General features: G+C 44.8%; 1 protein-coding gene across 1 annotated transcript in view; it reads right to left on the bottom strand.

Annotated features, from left to right (window-relative positions):
* Nucleotides 1-2420: 2420 nt before the first annotated feature.
* Nucleotides 2421-16824, bottom strand: part of LOC133368435 (SH2 domain-containing protein 6-like) — a 33541-nt gene continuing 19137 nt past the window's right edge. Inside the window, exons 8-15 of the mRNA XM_061592681.1 lie at nucleotides 16565-16613; nucleotides 15684-15744; nucleotides 15538-15568; nucleotides 14826-14850; nucleotides 13573-13604; nucleotides 10892-10975; nucleotides 8413-8571; nucleotides 2421-4662 (exon numbers count right to left, since the gene is read on the bottom strand). Of these exons, the coding sequence (XP_061448665.1) occupies nucleotides 4546-4662; nucleotides 8413-8571; nucleotides 10892-10975; nucleotides 13573-13604; nucleotides 14826-14850; nucleotides 15538-15568; nucleotides 15684-15744; nucleotides 16565-16613 (558 nt within the window). The 3' untranslated portion in view covers nucleotides 2421-4545. The remainder of the gene's footprint in view (nucleotides 4663-8412; nucleotides 8572-10891; nucleotides 10976-13572; nucleotides 13605-14825; nucleotides 14851-15537; nucleotides 15569-15683; nucleotides 15745-16564; nucleotides 16614-16824) is intronic.

The raw sequence follows: 16824 nt of genomic DNA, 5'->3' as shown, positions 1-16824 counted from the left end.
ATATCACCAGTCTGGCAGTGCAAGGAGCGCACCAGGAGGTGGGCTATGAAATGAAGGAGGAGCTCCCACCTTCAGGCCAGAAGGTCTCTACGAGAGGGTGGAGCCTGGAGGAGGCAGTCTGGAGACAGAGGCTTAAAAGGCCTCAGTCTGAGCCCAACTTTCGTGGGAGCAAGTTGCCTGCCTGCCGTGCCACTTTCTCAATGGGATCTGGCATCAGACCGGAACACAAGTCACTTCAGATGCATTTGAATCTAGAGTAGACTATGAGGGATGGGGAACCTTTTCCAGTCTGAGGGCCACATTGCCTGATGGGGGTTCTTCTGGGGGCCACATGCCAGAGTCAAAATTTGAGCGGAGCAACAGATGCTGCTGTTACCTTTGTACAGGAGGCTACTTCAGTCATTTAAAAAGTCTGATGTGCCTACACAAATGTGCGCACACACCTCTCCAATCAAGCAAGAGACACAATTGCAGTTCAAGAACACATTCCATCTGGGCAACAACACTAGAAGAGGGGACGGAGAAGGGTGTGGTCTAGTGAAAGTCCCAAAGGACAGACAGGGAGGCATTGGATGTCTGGGCCTAAGGGTCCTCACTCCTGCTGTAGTCCATTGGGGGAGGGAATGCCCCATTGGCACCAACAGGGGATTTCCTTCCAATCTGAATACTTCTGGGCAGTGCACATTGATTCCTTCCCTCCCATTTTTTTCTCACAGGGAACCCTACAGGGTAAGCTAGGCTGAGTGTGTGTGACTGGCTTGAGATCATTCAAGTGAACTGAACCCTTGGTGCTGTTGCTGCCATGATTAGGTTGTGTGAAAGTGTTCCTTGAACAGATATGGGCACAGCCAGCTACTGAATTTATTGCAGGGTCCAGGTACTATTTTTGGGTGGCCTGTTGTTGCTGGTGAGGATAATACTATACTATAATATTTTAAGGGACTACCTGGGAACCCCCTAATCTAAATATGTAGAATTATGAGAGAGAGGAGAGGGATCAAGCAGCAACTGTTCTGTAATGTCCACATCTGCCCTGGAAGACATAAGGAATCGTGGCAGGTTCAGGCCCTGTGAGGTTTTGTTTTGTTGTGACACCTACTGGAGAGGCCAGATCTGGTGAAAACTGATGACACCTGCTGGTCTTTTCCATGAATTACCACTAAACTGACATGTCAGAATAAGAAGCAAAGGTAGTGTTGTTGGTCCATAAGAAATGTGTTTGCGGGGAACCCTTTAAAATTCACAATCCACAATTGGGTTATACCTTTATTAGGACCACTCAAAATGTCACAAGACAGCAGGAAGCTTTTGATCTCTACAGAACTCTTCATCAGGCAAGTAGGGTGGCCAGATGTAAAAGCAAACAGGACTCCTGCACCTTTAATAGTTGTATAGAAGAGGGGATTTCAACAGGGGTAGCTTGCAGGACAATTAAAGGCACAGGATCCCTATCCCCCTTTTGCCATGTTAGAAGGAAGATACTATATAAAAGCAGGGGGTGGGGGTGGGAATTGAAGGGAAATAAAAAATTAAAAAGTACAAAAATTAGGCCAAATATTATAGCCATAAGGTCTGGGCCCCTTCCGGGTGTTTCATTGCGGATGTATTCTGCAACACATTCTTGACACAGTAACAGCACATTCATAATGGATTTATTCCACTTTGCTAGTTGTTCTGCGATACAGCCCCAATGCTACCACATTATTGCTATCTGGAGATGCTTTTACATCACAAAATAAAAATGTAAATGTACTGCCTTCAAGTCGATTCTGACTTATGGTGACCCTATGAATAGGGTTTTCATGAGCCTGAGAGGCAGTGACTGGCCCAAGGTCACCCAGTGAGCTTCATGGCTAGGTGGGGATTAGAATCCTGGTTCACCAGGTCATAGGGACAAAATTAAACCAGATCAATTGTGGCATAAAATGGTATGGGGTTTTAGCAGGAAGTTATGGGATATGCACTGATTGGAAATGAAGCAGTATTGCATGTAACCACTCCAATACCATCACAAGCACAAATAATCATGAATACACAATAAAAAGACGGAGATTGCAGGCGGAATTAGGCTGCATAAACACTAACCCATTTGGTAGAGCAAAAAATGTAGCTTTTCTCAAACCAGAATCCTTCATGCTCATCCTCAACATGCTGCTTCCAATCCAGACTGATTCTAAATCCTACTGTTCACAAAGGTGGGTGTGGTTACCTGATTTACACATTTGAAAACCCTCCCCTTGATTAGGTTAACCACACCTCTTCCCCACCCACAATGTCATTGGGCAAGTATGAATACCCCCCCCCCCATTGCTGGGACAGCCTACATCTGTTTTTAAATGGACACACTGCCGGGTAATGCAGAACCAACCTTCAATGAGCTTTTATTTTCAAAATGAAACCAGTTTCTCAAGAAGCGCTTTTCAGGAACAAAAAAAATACAAAATAGATCTAGGTGTCTCCGCTAGGTGCTACCAATATCAGGTTACAAATCGAGGATTCTGGAATAAAGAAGCAATGGCTGCTCCCAGAATTTGAAAACCTAAAGCCTGGCTGTTATCCAGATCTGTTCCTTGCCTTTTTCAGCAAAGCACAGGGGTTCTTGGTTAGTCAGAGAACAGAAGTAAAGAGAAACAGGGCAGCCTTTACATTAGGAAAGCCAGAGATGAATTTTCAGTGATATACTAGGTAAAAGACAGAGCCATAGGAGCTGTTTATCCAGAGTCAGATCACTGATGCCTCTAGGTCAGTATTATGTACTCTGACTGGCTGGCACTCTCCAGGGTTTCAGGCAGGGGTCTCTCTCAGTCGTACCTGGAGATCCCAGGGGTTGAACCTGGGACCTTCCTGCATGCAAGGTAGATACTCCACCATTGAGCTATGGCCCTTCAATAGTCCAGATTCCCACCAAGCCCCCCTACCCCTCCAATAATAAGAGCTTGGCGGGAAGGGGGTTGACTTTTTTTAAAAAAAAGCATGTCTGCTTCTTTCCCCCCCTTTTGGTCTGTATTTTATTTGTATTGGAAGAATGTGTGTGTTTTGCCTATTTTGGGGGTAGGAGGCTTCTGAGCACTGCCAGTTTTTCTTTTCTGAAATGGTTATTTTGTGGTGCCCGCAGAAGTTTCTTAGATTTCCAAATGTGTCCCCACAGGCCCTGGAAAAGTTGGGGACCCCTGACCTAGTAACTGGAGGAAATGCAACTTTCAAAAATGCAAAGTCCATCTTCAAGTGGCAGAAGATTATCTTCCTCTGGTCATAGATGCAGCCCTGATCTGCTTGATTCCACATTCTCCAAGAAACATAAACAAAGTCATTCCTGAGCATGACTCACTATGGAATGCAATTGTTCTCCCATTATTCTACTTCTTGCTAATCTACAGCCTGCAGTTGCTGGTTGGGAGTGAGCCACTCTTGCTGTCAAGGGTTTCTGTATTGATTTGTGCTCTGTGTTGACATGACACAATGCCAACTCCCTTTCCCCAGGCCTTGTGAGTAAATGGCATCCCTTCCTATCTCACAGTATGAGACACAAAGCCTTCCTGAACTCCTCATCCAGACTGTCTCACTTTCTTAGGAGAACAATCTGCTAAAAGCCTCTCCAGTGCAAGCCATTGAAATAAACTAGAGCTGCATAGCCCATGGGAAGGAAACTCCTATTCTCCCCACAGAGCTACAATGACCAGAGCAGTTTAACAGGCCTTCTTCCCAGAGAACTGTGGGAACTTTTGGGGAAACAGAAGTTTCCTAACAACTCTCAGCACCTTCATAAACGACACTTCCCAGGATTCTCTGGGTGAAGGCATGAACTGTTTAAACTGGAATAATCGCAGAATAAACATGTGGTGTGTATGTGGCCTAAGAAACAAGCAATGATTTAAGAGCTTTTCATTGCATCCCTGTAATTGACTAGTAATTGTACAAGTTACACTCAAAAAGTATTAGTGAAGGAGCCTGGGGAAAGGGGCCACAGTTCAGTGGTAGAGCATCTGTTTTGCATGCAGAAGGCCTCCAATTCAGTCCCTTCAGGTACAGCTGGGAATATCCCCTACCTGAAACGCTGGTAAGCTGCTACAGTAATTCTTTAATTCTATCTGTATATCTTTTGTGCCTGGCTCTGGTAGGCAGATCTTGGGGTCCTAGTAAAAAAAACAAGTAGATTTAACAAACCTAAAGTCTGGCCTCCCTAATTAAGTACATGCAAGTTTTATTTAAAAAACAAACAGCAGAACTGGTGCCTTCAGTGGGAATCCCTGTTAAACTCCAGCTTCCACTCCGCAGCCCTTTAATATTAGAAGTTAATTTCCTTCTACATGTCACTTCTGGTGGAATATTTTCACAGTTCAAGCACCCTCGCCATTTGCTGCAAGGAGGACAATGAAAAATAGCTCACCAGAACCTTTTGCAAAATGCCAGGGTACCACGCTGAGTCCTGATACTTTGGCCTTGTTTTGGTCTGGCTAGAAAATGAAGCAGTTTAGTGCCAGAGGTGAGGAATAAAGTCCATCTCTTAGTGTGGCTGGTTACTACTCTTTCCAGGCACCAAAGTCATCATGGCTTCACTGGGAACAATAAGCAAGTCTGCTCCTTGGCAGAAGTACTGCCGTCAATCAACACCAAGGGATGCTCTGTGTAGGTTTGTATGATGCTGGAAACGCTGTCGAAGAGCTGATGAGGAAAAGAGCAGAACAGGGAACAGGTCAGTTTCTCTCTGTTCCTCAAGTCACCCGCTTTTTGAAATCAGGGGAATAGTCACAAGATGATTGCCTCAGGAGGTTGATTAACTTTGGATTCAGTTAAGGGTGACTGAGGTCACAGCCACACTATACATTTAAAGAACTCTTCCACTAATTTAAACAGTCATGACTTTCCCCAAAGAATCTTGGGAACTGTGATTTGTTAAGGGTGCAGAGAGCTGTTAGGAGGCCCTTAGCAAATGACAGTTCTTAGGACTCTTGGGGGGAAGCAGTGACTCTTAAAGTGGTATAAGAGTGCTTTAAATGAATGGTATGGATGTGCCCTGAGTGGGAGAAACGCTTATTGATTTAGTGCATTTATATCCTGCCTTTCTTCTGCCATGGAGTTCTAGCTGATGTGCATGGGGGGTTACCAGGCAAGTTATCCAGACACTGACTGGATCTGGGCATCCTTAGCATCAGCAAGATGGCCGGTGTTATGTGCCCTTAGACTAGGGACAGGACAGAAAGTCAGTTCAGTTCAGTTCACATTTTATTGACAGCTTAATTAATTCACATTTCTGGAAACAATACACAAACCAAAATGCAGCTCTTTCTGACTTTTGCTGTGCAGTTCTACAACCCCAAAATGTGTACAACAATACATATGCAATGGGGAAGGATGCATAAAAGGTAAAGGTGTCCCCGCACATATAGTGCGAGTCGTTTCCGACTCTTAGGGTGCCGTCTTGCGATGTTTACTAGGCAGACCGTTTATATAGGGTGGGATTGCCAGTTCCTTCCCCGGCCTTTCTTTACCCCCCAGCATATGCCGGGTACTCATTTTACCGACCACGGATGGATGGAAGGCTGAGTGGACCTCGACCCCTTTTACCGGAGATTCAACTTCCTCCTTCTGTTGGAATCGAACTCCGGCCATGAGCAGAGCTTCAGCTGCACTACCGCCGCTTACCTCTCTGCGCCACAGAGGGCCTTTTGGCATGAAAAGGCACATATTCATGAAAGTAACATACAGAAATGAATTGTTTGGATTTGCAATTGGATAAAATTGCTTGCAAAACATGTATATCAGAGTCATAATTGCATGCAAAGAACATGTATGTTAGGAGAAATTTAGCACTAAAATGGCTGAGGAATTTTCATGAGGATTTTTTAAAAAATGCAAATGAATGTTTGCTTTTCTTGGATTAATAACACTTAAAATAGATTTTTAGAGATAATTTGCATGTTTAAGAATAGTAATTATTTAACCTATATTTCAAAAGATATGAAATATAATTGCTGCATTATAATTATATTCTTACCAATATCTGTATTATCACTTAGAGTTTGTATGGCACATGTAATGTTTGTATTCATCACATAAAAAAATTTTTTTTAAATAAGAAAAGCTTCAAAAAATTGCAAACTGATGCAGAAATGAGTCGGACTAAATTTAAGATTGTAAAAGTGAGAAACTGAGAAAAACTGAAATTGACAGATTTGAGGATCCCTACATCTCAGACCACACCCTGGACCTGAGGTGTTTAGTTATTCTATCATAGGTACAACCAGATCCATTTGGAGATTAAACATTCTATTCAACTTTCAGAAGATCAGAGCAGTCGCGAACCTTTTGCTGCCTGAGACAGAACATCCGATAGCACCCCACCCCAATCGATCCATCTCTTGTTTGGCCTTCCTCTTTTTCTACTCCCTTCTGTTTTTCCCAGCATTATTGTCTTTTCTAGAGAATCATGTCTTCTCATCATGTGTCCAAAGTATGATAACCTCAGTTTCATCATTTTAGCTTCTAGTGATAGTTCTGGTTTAATTTGTTCTAACACCCAATTATTTGTCTTTTTTGCGGTCCATGGTATCCGCAAAGCTCTTCTCCAACACCACATTTCAAATGAGTTGATTTTCTCTTATCCACTTTTTTCACTGTCTAGCTTTCACATCCATACATAGAGATCACGAATACCATGGTCTGAATGATCCTGACTTTAGTGTTCAGTGATACATCTTTACATTTGAGGACCTTTTCTAGTTCTCTCACAGCTGCCCTCCCCATTCCTAGCCTTCTTCTGATTTCTTGACTATTGTCTCCAGTTTGGTTAATGACTGTGCTGAGGTATTGATAATCCTTGACAAGTTCAATGTCCTCATTGTCAACTTTAGAGTCACATACATCTTCTGTTATACCACCCTTCAATAAAAATTCCTTGGTTTCCAGCATCTGTGCCATAAAAAGAAATTAAGCACTGCTGGAAAGTAGTTTTGCACAATCCTCACTGAAATGAAAAGCATGATAAACACAGGTTACAGAGTTCAGCTCAACTTCTTGCGCAGCTTGGGTTACCTTTAGTGCAATATACACGCATAACAAACCTATCTTAGTGCCAAGTGTTATGAGGTATCAAATATTTGGAATTTTTAATCTCAGTGAACCAGAGTTTGAAAAGGCCTGCAACAGCAAAGATTCCTGGGAAACAGCCCCTCTGTGACCTCTGAGTACATATCTTGCAATGCCTGAAGGTATAGACTTCCTGACTCCCATGGAAATTTGGATTTGTCACCCAGTAAGAATAGCTCCTTTCAAACTAGGAGGTGTTGTGCATTTCTAAGCCTTTGGAGAAGACAGGATAAACTCCTGTCAAACAAAGAAACTGTTTGACACAAGGATTATGATAATCTTAACCTTGGGGAATCATCAGGAATCTACAGCAGGGAGATCACACCTATTATCTGGGAACTTATCAGGAAATGAGTGGGTCCACATCCTCCTGGAGACATTTACTTTGGGGTCAGTTTAGTTAGGAAAAGGTATAAAACATGAGGAGTGAGAAGGGGAGTTCAGTTCATCTTCTGGGGGGCTGCAACAACTGCTTTTCTTATCAACGCACGCTAGCATCTTTGGGACAATTTCAGAGCTATGGATTTGGGTGAGAACTTTCAAATCTGGCGCTGGTTACAAAGGGTGGAGCTTTTGCTCATTGGGCTAGATACGAAAGGTCTCTCAGTTTTAGGCTTGAAACAACTCTCCAGGAAAGGTATATGCAACTATCTGGGCCTTTTTCTTTCCTTTTTTCTTTCTTTCTGTGTGGGTGAGCTTAATGTGAAAGTGTTTATAGGGCTAGTCTCTTTGCTTTAGTCTATCCAGTGTTGTTGAATGAATGAATAATAGTTAGAAAGCTGCTCATTGTTAACTGCAACTGTATACTGCAATATTTTTTTCCTTGTTCCTCCTCTTAATAAAACCACTCTTTATTTTACTTTCAGTGTATGTGTTATTGGGTTAAGGGTAAAATTATACATGCTCTGGGGGTGACGTGCGGCTAACTCCAGCAAAAGATTCTACTGCTCTCTTTTTGGGGACTTGGATTTCTAGTGAGCTCTGCTCATGAGGAAGTTCAAGGTCCTGTTGTAACACAAGGCTGACCATTGGTCTACCTAGTTCAGTATTGTCTAAGGTCACTGGCAGCAGCTCTCCAGGGGTGGTATTCAATGCTAGTCCTACTCAGGGTACACCCACTGAAGTCAATGGACATGATTAACTTAGGTTCATTCATTTCCCTAGGTCTGCTCTGTCTATATCCTCAGGATTTCAGAGATGGAGGTTTCTCCCAAGTTTACCCAGAGATGCCAGGGATTGAACCTGGTACCTTCTGCATGCACAGCAGATGCTGTACCATCGAGCTATGGCCCTTCCCTCATGCCCTACGACAGCTCAGGCACTGACCTTCTTGTGGCTCTTGCCATCCTTGCCAAGCATGTATTGATGACTGCCCTCCAGGTAGCGGATGGGGATGTTGTAGACGTGATTATTGAAAAGCACAACCAAAGTGAATGGCTGGTTCCAACCCTGCCGTGAGCTCTGCCTCACCATATAGGCGCTATCCTTTCATAAGAGAAGAGGATGGAGAAATTAATGTTAAGGGAGAAAGCATATTGAAAACCTGCACCTTGGAATCAAAATAAGTTTTCTCCCACCCCCACCCTTCCACAATTAGACACAGGCCTAGCCATAATCAACAACCCAGGCAGGAATTCATCTCTGTGCCAGGTATGTTATGGAGCAGGGTTATAGAATCACAGAGTTGGAAGATCACCTAGCCCAGTGATTTTTAACCTTTTTGGGGTCACAGACCCCTTGGAGAATCTGCTGAAAGCTATGAAGCCACATAAACAAATAAATCCAATTAAATTTACTGCATTGGAAATTGATTTTTTTTTTTTTGCGGCCAGTTCACAGCCCCCTGAAACTCATCCATGGGCCCACTAGGGGTCCCCTATGGACATACGTTAAGAACCTCTAATCTAGTCCCACTGCAAGGTCTAAAATTTGGGATGCAGCTACTGCACCCCTGGGCAGATGGTTGTGCAGCTTCTGCTTAAATACCTCCGGCGAAGGAGAGCCCACCATCTCTGAAGACAGTCAGCTCCTTTGCCGAGCAGCTCTTCATGTAGGCAAATTTCTTCTAATGTTTTGCTGAAATCTGCTTCCCTGCAATTTCCACCCCCTTGGGTGGTTCCATGCCAGTCCTTCAGATATTTGAGGACTGCTGTCACATCTCTACCTTTATATTTCTCCACGCTAAACATATCTAGCTCCTTTGACCATTCCTTATAGCAGGGATGGGGAGCCTGTGGCCCTCCAGATGTTGTTGGACTACAACTCCCTTCATCTCTGGCCACTGGTCATGCTAGCCAGGGCTGATGGGAGCTGGAGTTCAACATCATCTGGAGGGCTCCAGGTTCCTCATCCCTGCCTCATAGGACTTATTTTCCAAACCCCTCACCATCTGGCTTGCCCACTGTTGCACACATTCCGGTTGGTCCATGTCCTTAGGAACACAGGAGACTGCCTTATTCAGATCTATCTAGCCCAGTATTGTCAACACTGACTCTACAGGGGATCAGGCAAGGGTGTCTCAGCCCTACCTGTTGATTCCGGGGATTGAACCTTGGACTTTCTGCATGCAAAACAGATGCTGTACCCATGAGCTCCATCCCTTCTTAAAATTTATTATTATTTATTTATTTAAAATATTTCTATCCCGCCCTTCTACCCTATAATAGGGCACTCAGGGCAGCTTACAAAAATAAAACCAGACATGTACATAATAAAATTGTAAGCAGTAAAATCACAAAAACATTAAAATAAATTAAAATACATAAAATAAAATACATAAAATACTATATATGTGTGTGTGTGTGTGTGTGTATATACACACAGACACACACACACACACATATATATATATAGGGATTAGTACTAAAGGGACTACAAAGGTAAAATTTAACATAGAAGGCATAAAATCAGTGTCAGGCTCTACCTTCAGTCCCTCCCAAAGGCTCTCTGGAACAAGATCATTTTCAGAAGTCTCTGGAAAACCAACAGGGAGGGAGCAGAGCAAACTTCTTGGGGTAGGATATTCCAGAGCTTGGGGGCCACAGCTGAAAAAGCTCTCTCCCGCGTGCCTGTTGATCTAGCATCTTTCACTCCAGGCATGTAGAAGAGACCAGAGGCAGATGATCTTAAATCCCAGGCAGGTGCATATGGGCATAAGCGGTCCCTCAGGTACATTGGTCCGAGGCCGTTTAGGGCTTTAAAGGTCAGAACCAGCACTTTGAATTGGGCCCAGAAACAAATTGGGAGCCAGTGGAGTCGATAAAGCACGGGCGATATGCTCCCTGCACTGTGCTCCAGCTAACATCCAGTTAAAATGTGGTGACTAGAACTGGACACGCTATTCCTGCTGTGGCCGGACTAGCACTGATTGCAGAAAGTCCCAGCCACATATTCTGAAAAACGCCCCTCTGCATTGCGTGTGCCCAAGGGTGCCTGATGTGGAAAATTCCTCCACTTTTGCATAGCTTTTGCTAGCCAGTGAAACTTAAGCAGAAAAAGATTGTGCCCAGTGGGTCAGATGATCTGTCATCTCCTGCCCAATGAGTCTTCCATGTTGGCCACCTCACTTTTGGTCACAGCAGGATCTCTGCCAGTCTCATCTTCACACCCAGCAATCTGGATTCTTGACCATTCAAGCCACCGTTGCTAGGCCACAAGTTTATAGTGAGCTGCAGCCAGTTAAGCTGGTGAGCACAGTGGAGATTTCATGGCTCCAAAATGCAGAGGGACTGTACTCTACTACTCCTAGAACAGTGGCTGTTTTGTGGCAGTACCACAGGGCAATTTTGGGGACATAAACCCATACCTTATTATACCGTAGGAGGGCAGCCTCAGCCGTACGTCGGTCGCAGCTGCCTGCATACCAGGCCTTGTTTTGCATGCCAGAATCCTAAGGGAATGTAAGAGGGGTGGTAAGACAAGTGTAAACACCGGGAACACGGGGAATTGTAAGGACACACCTTCTTTCCATACAACCAAAACTGACATTTCTATTCAGCTCTATATCTTTCCACCGTCACTGAAGACCTCAACCTATGGGTTCCATTTTAGATTTCAGTGTGGAGGTGGCAAGGTTATTGCTGAAGCCATGGAAGACTTGCCCTCTCAGGTACCTGGATGGGAGGCCATCTGGGAACCATGTATAAAAACTGCTCTTTGCTCCAGTTGAAGGAGCAGAGTACGAATGTAAAATAAATGAATATAAAGTAAAGCAAAGGTCAGAGACTCACTCATGGGTGTTTTAAAGTTCAACTGTAAAAAAAAAGAAGAAACCACAAAACAAAACAAGATTGTGGTTACACTGACATGCACACACACACATGTATGTGATATATAAAAATTTAAGGAGGCAGTGATTTCTGTCCTGTCTTGTGTTCATTGCTATCAGCACTGTTTCTCTTCCACAATAGTTTGGCTTCCACTAAGAGCTGTGTTGTTCATCTCACTATCTACTATGGCCAAAATAAAAATAATTAATTATGTAATCAATTTCAATGCAAGGGAAAGTAAAAAAACAATACATAAAATAATGTAATTATTTATATAACATTTGCAGACTAAAAATGATGGCAAATACTGCTTGTATTCGGTTGTGTGATTTCCATTTCTGACCTCTGACGAACATGTGAATCACAGCAATTTACACCCCCATTTCTGGAGTTGTCCAACATCCCTAATATAGATGTGTGTGTGCATGTGAACGCCTTATAATAACTAGGGCAGGGGTGAGGAATTTCAGTGCCAGCAGCCGAATGCAAGGAGCTAGGTCTCTCCCTCTGGTCCACAGGACTCTACCAGGGCACACTCACCCCTCTGTGGTCCTCCTCTGTGCCCTTCTCAAGGGCTTTTCCCTGCCTGGAATGTGCCCTTGAATTGTGATGGTAATGCTTGCTTGCCTGGATGGGGGATGGAGAGTGGTAGGGAAGTGAGTGTTTAGAAACCACTGACTTGTTTGTGGTTGGAATGTAGCCTAATGTACCAAGGTAAGTATCACATCCATTAGTCTGCTCACTTAAGCCTCTGGCCTCACCCACATTTTGCCTCTGGCTTTGCCTACTAGGGCTGTGCACAGACCCCCAGATCTGCCCCATGGCTCCAATCTGGGGGGGAACAGGCCAAGCCATCCTGGGCCAAACTGGGGAGCACCTGCCCTGGCTTAGAGCCACTCCCAAATAAATTCAGGGGTGGGGCTAATGTTTAATTAGGAAGTAAATATACTAATTAAATATACAGCTGGGAGGGGGAGAGGTAAGATTTGCATCCCCTAACCCCCCCCCCAACCTAAAGCAAGGTCAATTCTGCACAGAATTGCTCCCTCTGCTCATCAGCTGTTGAGCCGAGGGAGTGATCCTGCGGGGTCCTGTTTCCTGCAGGAAAGTCCCTTGCAAAACAGCATCACACATCCATTCATCAGTCCTGTGCCATGCTGGCTTGCAAAACAGCACCCTGCACCCTGCAGGAGCAGTCCAGGAAGGATGGAGAGCAATAGCTATGCCTTCTTCCTGCTGGATGCTCTGCCCCGACAGCCCTTGATCGCTCTGGGTCATTCACCTGACCTCTAATGATCTGTGGCTGTTTGTACCTGATTCAGCCGAGGCCCCAAACCCTCTGAATGGGCCTGATTTGGCTCAGGCCTTGGTTGAATCCAGTGCACAATCCTACTGCCTACCACTGGCATTTGGCCCCCAGAAAATTGTTTTAGGCTGAAAAAATGTTCCCCACCTGTGCACTAGGTCAACATTATCAATGCAAGACAGCCTCACATCTTTTCAAAGACACAATAATATAAGCTCAAAATGGACTGACTTCAAGTCGATCCCAACTTATGGCTACCCTATGAATAGGGATTTCATGGTAAGCGGTATTCAGAGGGGGTTTCCCATTGCCTCCCTCTGAGGCTAGCCCTCCCCAGCTGGCTAGGGCCTGCTCAGCTTGCCACAGCTGCACAAGCTGCCAGCTGGGGGGCAACTGGGCTCCTTGAGACTATGCAGCTTGCCCACGGCTGCACAGTTGGCAGGGCACGTAACCCCTGAGCCACTCACTGTGGGGGTGATCTTTAGCTGGCCCTTTATACCCAGGAGACACCAGCGGGGGTTTGAACTCACAGACTCTGGACTCCCGGACAGGCTCTCCTCCCCACTGTGCTTAACCGCCCTAAAATTCTAAACAAATTCTCAAGTGCCCTGATAATAAGGCAGAGGGGGGGGGAACAACAGAAGACTTTTGCAGAGGAAGAAATCACTGAAGAAATCGAAAGGTACATGTTGGCAAAGCACTGTTCTAGCCCACAAAAGTTTATGCTTTGTTATAAACATGCTAGTCCTTCAGATGCTGCAAGACTCTTTGCCGTTTTGAACCACCCCGTGTCCATCTGCAGCTACATGTGTCTCCGCTCTCAGGGGATAAGGAAGGTTAAACATTAACCACTACTCTGCTCACAAGAGGACTGTCAGGTAAGGAGCTCTCATGCAAAATCTTCATGCTCACATCTGGGAGGGATCCGCTCTTCAGGCACCCATCTGAAAGAGATGGAACACTTCAGGATTTCTGCGCTACACTGCATAGGCAAAGATTACCAATGTCACATCAGGGTAGCATCTTCAGCAATAAAAGCAATTAAAAACAACCATATGTAATAAACAATTCCACATGTAAAAAACAAAACAACTTTGCATGTTAAAAACATGCATGAGATCCAGCAAGAATGCAGGGAGGGATTATCATCATCACCACCCTCCCACTGACCCTTCACAAACAGGTTCCAGGACAGGTTACAGCAGTTTAAAATTCAGTGTTAAAAAAAAATTAAAATGAATTACAATCACAGGACTAGGGCGTGTCTTGAAAACATACATCTCAAGTGCCAAATGTCAGGTAAAGAGATGTGTCTTTAGCATTCACCAAAAACTACAGTGAAGGTGCCAGGCACAGAGAGGCTGCAAAGTCAAAAAACTATTTTTCTTTTCACATACTGTATTATGTGTATCCCAATCTCTGGGCACTGAAAGATTTCAGGAGTGCCAGCACATACCTCAGGTTTCATATCCTTAGACAGTGGTGGTGTCTTCGTGAAATATGGTTTTATTTACATATATTCAGGGCGAGCATCAGAAAGAAGGTCTCATAGCATTAATACCCCAACAGATCTCCCATTAGGTTTCTAGGGGGAGGGTCCCCAAAGCCATAACTTTGGATTCAGTACAAAAATCAAGCTCTGTGTCTCTTCCTAACCCAGTTAAAGCCAAGACTAACCCTTGGTCTGTTTTTCTCTTACTCTCCCGTATGATATTACTGCCTCCTTTAGCCCCCTTCTTGAAGCATCTCTAGGTAGCAGCTTCTGCAGCAACCAGTCACCTCTACTCTTTAGTCATGCAAAGAGATACTTACACACTTGGCTAGAGCCATTAAGTCAACAGAGACTTGTTTGATCATTTTTAGCAGTCTCTGCAGACGCCCATCTCACAGATATGAAACCACAAGCTTGGAGGGGACCCCAAAGATGGTATCCAGACTAACCCCCCCAAACCTATCACAATATATATATAGAAAAACCACAGGCCGAATACAGAGCAGCCTTTCCTATCCTTGTGCCCTCCAGATGTTGTTGGACTACAGCTCCCTTCAGCCTCGGCACCACGCAGCCCTGCTGGTTGGGGCTGATGGGAGTTGGAGTCCAGCAACATCTGGAGGGCACCAGGCTGGCAAAGGCTGATGTAGAGGCTTCATGGTGTGGCACTTACCCTCAGGCAAGTTCTCTGCGAGGACCTGGAAAGAGAATGACAGCAGAGTGTTTTCACTTCCTGGCCCATATCTCTACCTATCGCCTAGCAGTTTACTCAGGGTTAGCCCCATGCATCCCACTCTCCCAAGCAACCTGTTCCTCAACACGGGGCTCCATAATTTGTGAGCCATCAAACACAGAACATTGGCCCTATAAGGTAGTCCACCAGAGGCTTGATTAAAATCTGGTTTTACTGCCTTCTGTGCTGTGTGCACACTCAGAGAAAGAGACAGACGGAGAGAGATGGAGGGGTGTTCATCAAGTACTTGGCAGGGCATAATAAATTCCATTTATTCTATTTGCAAGGTTTTAAACCACTATAAAAAATATTGCAAATTCAGTAAACAAAACACAATAAATCCATTTCTACAATTGCAAAATTATTATTCCTTAAAATGAACTGGGTCACACTTCAAGGTAAGTCTTCTTAAACAGAAAAATGCCTTGACTAGCAGCTTAAGCTTCAAGACACTAGAAATATTTCTAGCACAACAACCCTGCAAGGTAGGTTAAGCTGAGTTTGTTTTGGCACATCGTGAGTTGTGACGGCCTGCATCAGCAAAAAATAAAATAAAAATAAATAACCAGAAGCTCAACCGCTGAGGCATCCCCTAGCCATCTTCCTCATCCCACACCCTGCTGTGCTTCCCTAGGCTGTCCTCTGTACTCACCTTCTGGGGTCCTGAAGGGGAGATCTGAGGCCTAACATATGAGAGAGAGAAGAGAGAGATTGTGGTGTGGCATAAACCCTGTCATGTTTAGGGCCTAGATCCCACATCATCCCTCCTCCCTTACTTCGGGGGGGGGACACATTCACCTGGTCCGCTTCAGAGGGCAAGCTGGGATTGGGCAAGGAAGCACTTTGCAGGGCATGGAGGCTGGAAGGGAACACAAAATAAGAGGATCAGGCCTAAGGGAGGATGGCAGGCTGAAGCTGAGCATATTTCTGTGCACAGGTGTAGAACAAGTCACCTTCTGCTGGGCACAGACATCTAGCACCGTTGTGGAACATCTGACACAGCCTTACACCAATTAAATCAGACCATCCCTCCATCCATTTATTCATTACATGTATTCCATGCCTTAGGAACATATGAAGCTGACTTATACTGCATCAGACCATTTGGACCATCTTCTTCAGTAGTGTCTACACTGACTGGCAGCAGCTCTCCAAGGTTTCAGGCAGGGAACACTCGAAGCCCTAGCTGGAGATGCCAGGGATTGAACCTGGGACCTTCTGCATGCAAAGCAGTTGCCCTGGTTGGCTAACCATGGAATCCAATACATAACAAATAAGCAACATCAGAATAAAAATCAGAAGCTGATATAACAACAACAACAAGCCAGGCAGTTAAAAACCTAATTAAAGTAAAACAAATCAGATTAAATTGCAGAGCAACAGAGAAAAAGAAATCAGCTCAGTGGCCAAATGCCCTATTTAAATAAAAGAGACTTCCTACTGGCAGGAAAACATCAGTGAGGGTGCAAGATGAGATTCCATTGGAAAGGAGTTCCAGAGTCTGGGCACGGCCATGGAGAAGGCCCACTTTTGTAACTAGCAGAGAGGACTACTCTCCATGGTCCAGGGCAAAAGGACTTTCCCATCACCTGGCACTTGAGATCTTTTAACGAGGGACGAGAGGGAATGAACTGGGGAACTTCTGCTTGGAAGGACTCCAAAGGAAGAAGGTGCCTCACCTGTTGTAGGCTCACATTCCACATAGATGGATTCCTCCTGGGACTCCTCCTGGAGAACAGAGAGAGGAAGAGACCAAGACTTTGGACCACTCAGAAGGTAATCACTTGCTTTGCTCTGACTTCTTGTCTCCAGCCAGGGCCGGCCCTACCATTAGGCAAAATAAGGTGACTGTCTCAGGCGTCAGATGCAGGGCGGAAGCAACAGCAGCCATCTGGCTGTTCCTCCTAAGCTCCTCCCTGTGCTGAAGGATAAGCTGTGC

This window comes from Rhineura floridana, chromosome 12 (assembly GCF_030035675.1).
Source record: "Rhineura floridana isolate rRhiFlo1 chromosome 12, rRhiFlo1.hap2, whole genome shotgun sequence".
In the NCBI taxonomy this organism is placed as follows: domain Eukaryota; kingdom Metazoa; phylum Chordata; class Lepidosauria; order Squamata; family Rhineuridae; genus Rhineura; species Rhineura floridana.
This window is presented reverse-complemented; position numbering and strand designations above follow the sequence as displayed.